This window comes from Buceros rhinoceros, unplaced genomic scaffold, assembly GCF_000710305.1.
Source record: "Buceros rhinoceros silvestris isolate BGI_N320 unplaced genomic scaffold, ASM71030v1 scaffold5238, whole genome shotgun sequence".
NCBI classification, from domain to species: Eukaryota; Metazoa; Chordata; class Aves; order Bucerotiformes; family Bucerotidae; genus Buceros; species Buceros rhinoceros.
This window is the reverse complement of record NW_010428471.1, coordinates 18,393-21,213: the sequence shown is the minus strand read 5'-3', so window position 1 is coordinate 21,213 and position 2,821 is coordinate 18,393. Positions and strand designations below refer to the sequence as shown.

General features: G+C 36.6%; 1 protein-coding gene across 1 annotated transcript in view; it reads right to left on the bottom strand.

The window, feature by feature from the left end:
• TM9SF2 (transmembrane 9 superfamily member 2) overlaps positions 1–2,821 on the bottom strand; it is a gene marked incomplete at its 5' end in the record, with an annotated part of 23,053 nt that overhangs the window by 5,972 nt on the left and 14,260 nt on the right. The window contains 2 exons of the mRNA XM_010142270.1: positions 806–957; positions 2,476–2,635. Of these exons, the coding sequence (XP_010140572.1) occupies positions 806–957; positions 2,476–2,635 (312 nt within the window). The remainder of the gene's footprint in view (positions 1–805; positions 958–2,475; positions 2,636–2,821) is intronic.

The following is a 2,821-nucleotide window of genomic DNA, read 5'->3' as shown; positions in this document are numbered from 1 at the left end:
GAAAGAACTGACTAGTGAAATTGCAGTTCCAGTGTAGTCAGCATGACCTCTTTCACTGGCTTCAGCAGAACTTGGATTTCACCTCACATTTCAATCAAAGAGGCAGAGCTGCAAAATAACAAGAAATGTCAAATGCTGTAGCTGTCTACATTGGGTACAGGCACCTATTCAAGGTTCAGAAACAGTTTAACGAGATCAAATAACTAAACTGTGCCAGAAGGAAGACAAATCCCTCACAGTAGATTAGTTTGCAGTGTGCTATGAGCTCACATCAGAATTTACTTACACCAGAGTAGTCTTTGGTGCTTTATTTTTTGTAAGAATTACTGTCTGGTGCCTTTATGAAGATTTCACAAAATTTGTTCTTGACTCCTTTTTCTCTCAAGAGTAGTAATACTTTTCCAGCCCAACAGCAACAACTACAAAAACCTCTCAAGCAAATTTTAAGGTACTTACTACTCTCAAGTTATATGCCATATGTCAGCTTTAGAGTCCCTTCCATGTGAAGTGAGAGGAGTAGCATGAGAAAACTAGCTATTTGAATATTGCAGGTCAGCTGTAAATTGTTAAGCATATCACAGCCACTTCTCTACACACCTCGACAAGCAGAACAGGCACTGAGTAACTTCTAAACCATTAAATTTATAAAAAAATGTTTTAAAATGTTTTAAATTTTTATTGAACCAGTATTCTGGTAACCCTGCATCACCAAAAATTACTCAGAGCATCTGGAAAAAAAAATTTCATAAGAAAATTGCCACCTTTTAAGATAAGAGAAAATTCAAATAGATTTTGTTTAACTTACCAAATACTATTGAGAATAAAGAACAACTGTATAAAGATACACCCAAATGGTAGAATCCCTCCCATGATAATGCCAGGTAACGGTTTTGTATAGAATGATTGCTCAGGAATCTGACGAGGGATTTGATTTGTTCGAACAGGGTGTTCAATAGCCTTTAAACAAAAATAAAAAATTGGTAAGTAAGTAAAATATCAAACTATCTTTTTCCTTTCTTTTTGAAATGAGTGGTGGCACAAATCTACTATTTGTTCTGAGCACACGCATACCCAGCTACCACTACATCTGCTTGCACTACCAAGACTAGCCACCAACATTTGCTAAGCAAACAAGCTAAAAGACAGTTCTTATTGAACACACAGCATCTGATAGTTTGGATTTCCCTTTTTTACAATTTGCTGTCTATGATCTGTTACAAAGCCTGAGCTGATTTCTCATTTTTCAGCTGGGGGGTAGTGGTAGTGCACGCTTGCTTTCCCCTTCTAAAAATTCCTTTATGTTGTTTTTCAGTATTTATTCCAGGAATCACATTAGTGTAAACTTACAAACTGAAGAGAATTCACTCTGGTCATTAAATCCTAATTTAAGATGCATGTATAGATCAGCGTGGCAGGAGAAAAAAAATTTAAGGCAGATAAACGGATACTTCTCCATCTTTCCCCTTTCGTAAAGATTACATCAAGAGCATCAATAGATACTTGCTAGGTACTTGCTTTCTGAGTTGATTTTAACATATTTGTGACACCTGTCACATTGCCTTATAGTTTATAAAATCCTCCTTTCTTAAAGGAACTGCCTCTGTACAACTGGGGGCAGGGAGGTGGGGGGACATTGCTGGAATTTCAACATGGTTATTGGAAAACACTGAATCCTGGTTAAGGAAAATGGGGTAACTACAATCAACATAAAAAGTGCCTTCTAAGATACTGAAATATTCTCTGACAGTATTGCACGAGAGCTACAGAAAGCTGGAACTCTCGCTGCCTATACAGGAAAAAAAAACCCACAAAATATATCCGACCTCATAGATCCTAAGTTTGTGGGTCATAAAAAACTACTTTTCAGGCAAACCAAGAAGAACCAATTTCATTATTTAAGAAGGTCTGATTACCAGTATCACAAAGAGCTCTCATATAAATAGGTAAAATTGATCAGTTTAGGAGTAAATCCCAATTAATGTCTGCCAAGCAAGATAAACATCTGCAGAACTCCTATGCAAAGAGATTTCACAAGAACTCTAGCAACTTGATCAGAAAATATTCTCGGTGTAGAGGGCAGACAGGAACAAAAACATGGGGAAAAACCAGAAATGCATTCCTTTGCTTTCCCTTATGCTTGGCTAGGTCAACTATTTTTTTTTAGCAATGAAAGAGATGCTAATTGAAATGAAAATGCCCAAATCCCTGCTTTAGCTGGAGCAGTCAGTAAGTTAAATACAACGATAACCCTAATTGTTGTGGAGAAATATCAACACCACAAGAAAGTGAATTCCAAAGTCTTGGAATCCCAAGACTGGGTATCTAATCCAACTTTAAAGTAACTCAACAGAACAGGAGCTGACACTGCAACGAGCTCAGGTGCTACCTCAGTCATCTTCTATGCAGTGGAAAATATGTATGTGTGTACATATGTGTACACACACACACTTTCAAAACAATTTCTCAAACACTTACGTTTTTCTTAAAACCAAAATAGGCACCAATAAACGTCAGCGGTACAGATATGCAAAACCAGAGTGCCAAAATAGCAACCAAGGTACCGAACGGAATAGCTGCTGAAGAGCCTTCTCCCCAGAGAATGAGGTTCATGATAAAAAAATCTGCAAATACAATTCTGAAAAATACATAAACACACTTAAAGCAAAGAAATACTCATTAATATTTAATAACGTTAGCAAAACAATAGCACCGTATTAAGATTTTAGTGTAAATCTCTGTTAAAACCAAGTGACACACACAAAATATCAAAATGAAGAGGTCAAACAAGCAATTCTTTGTTAATCTAGTGGGATTGAACTTC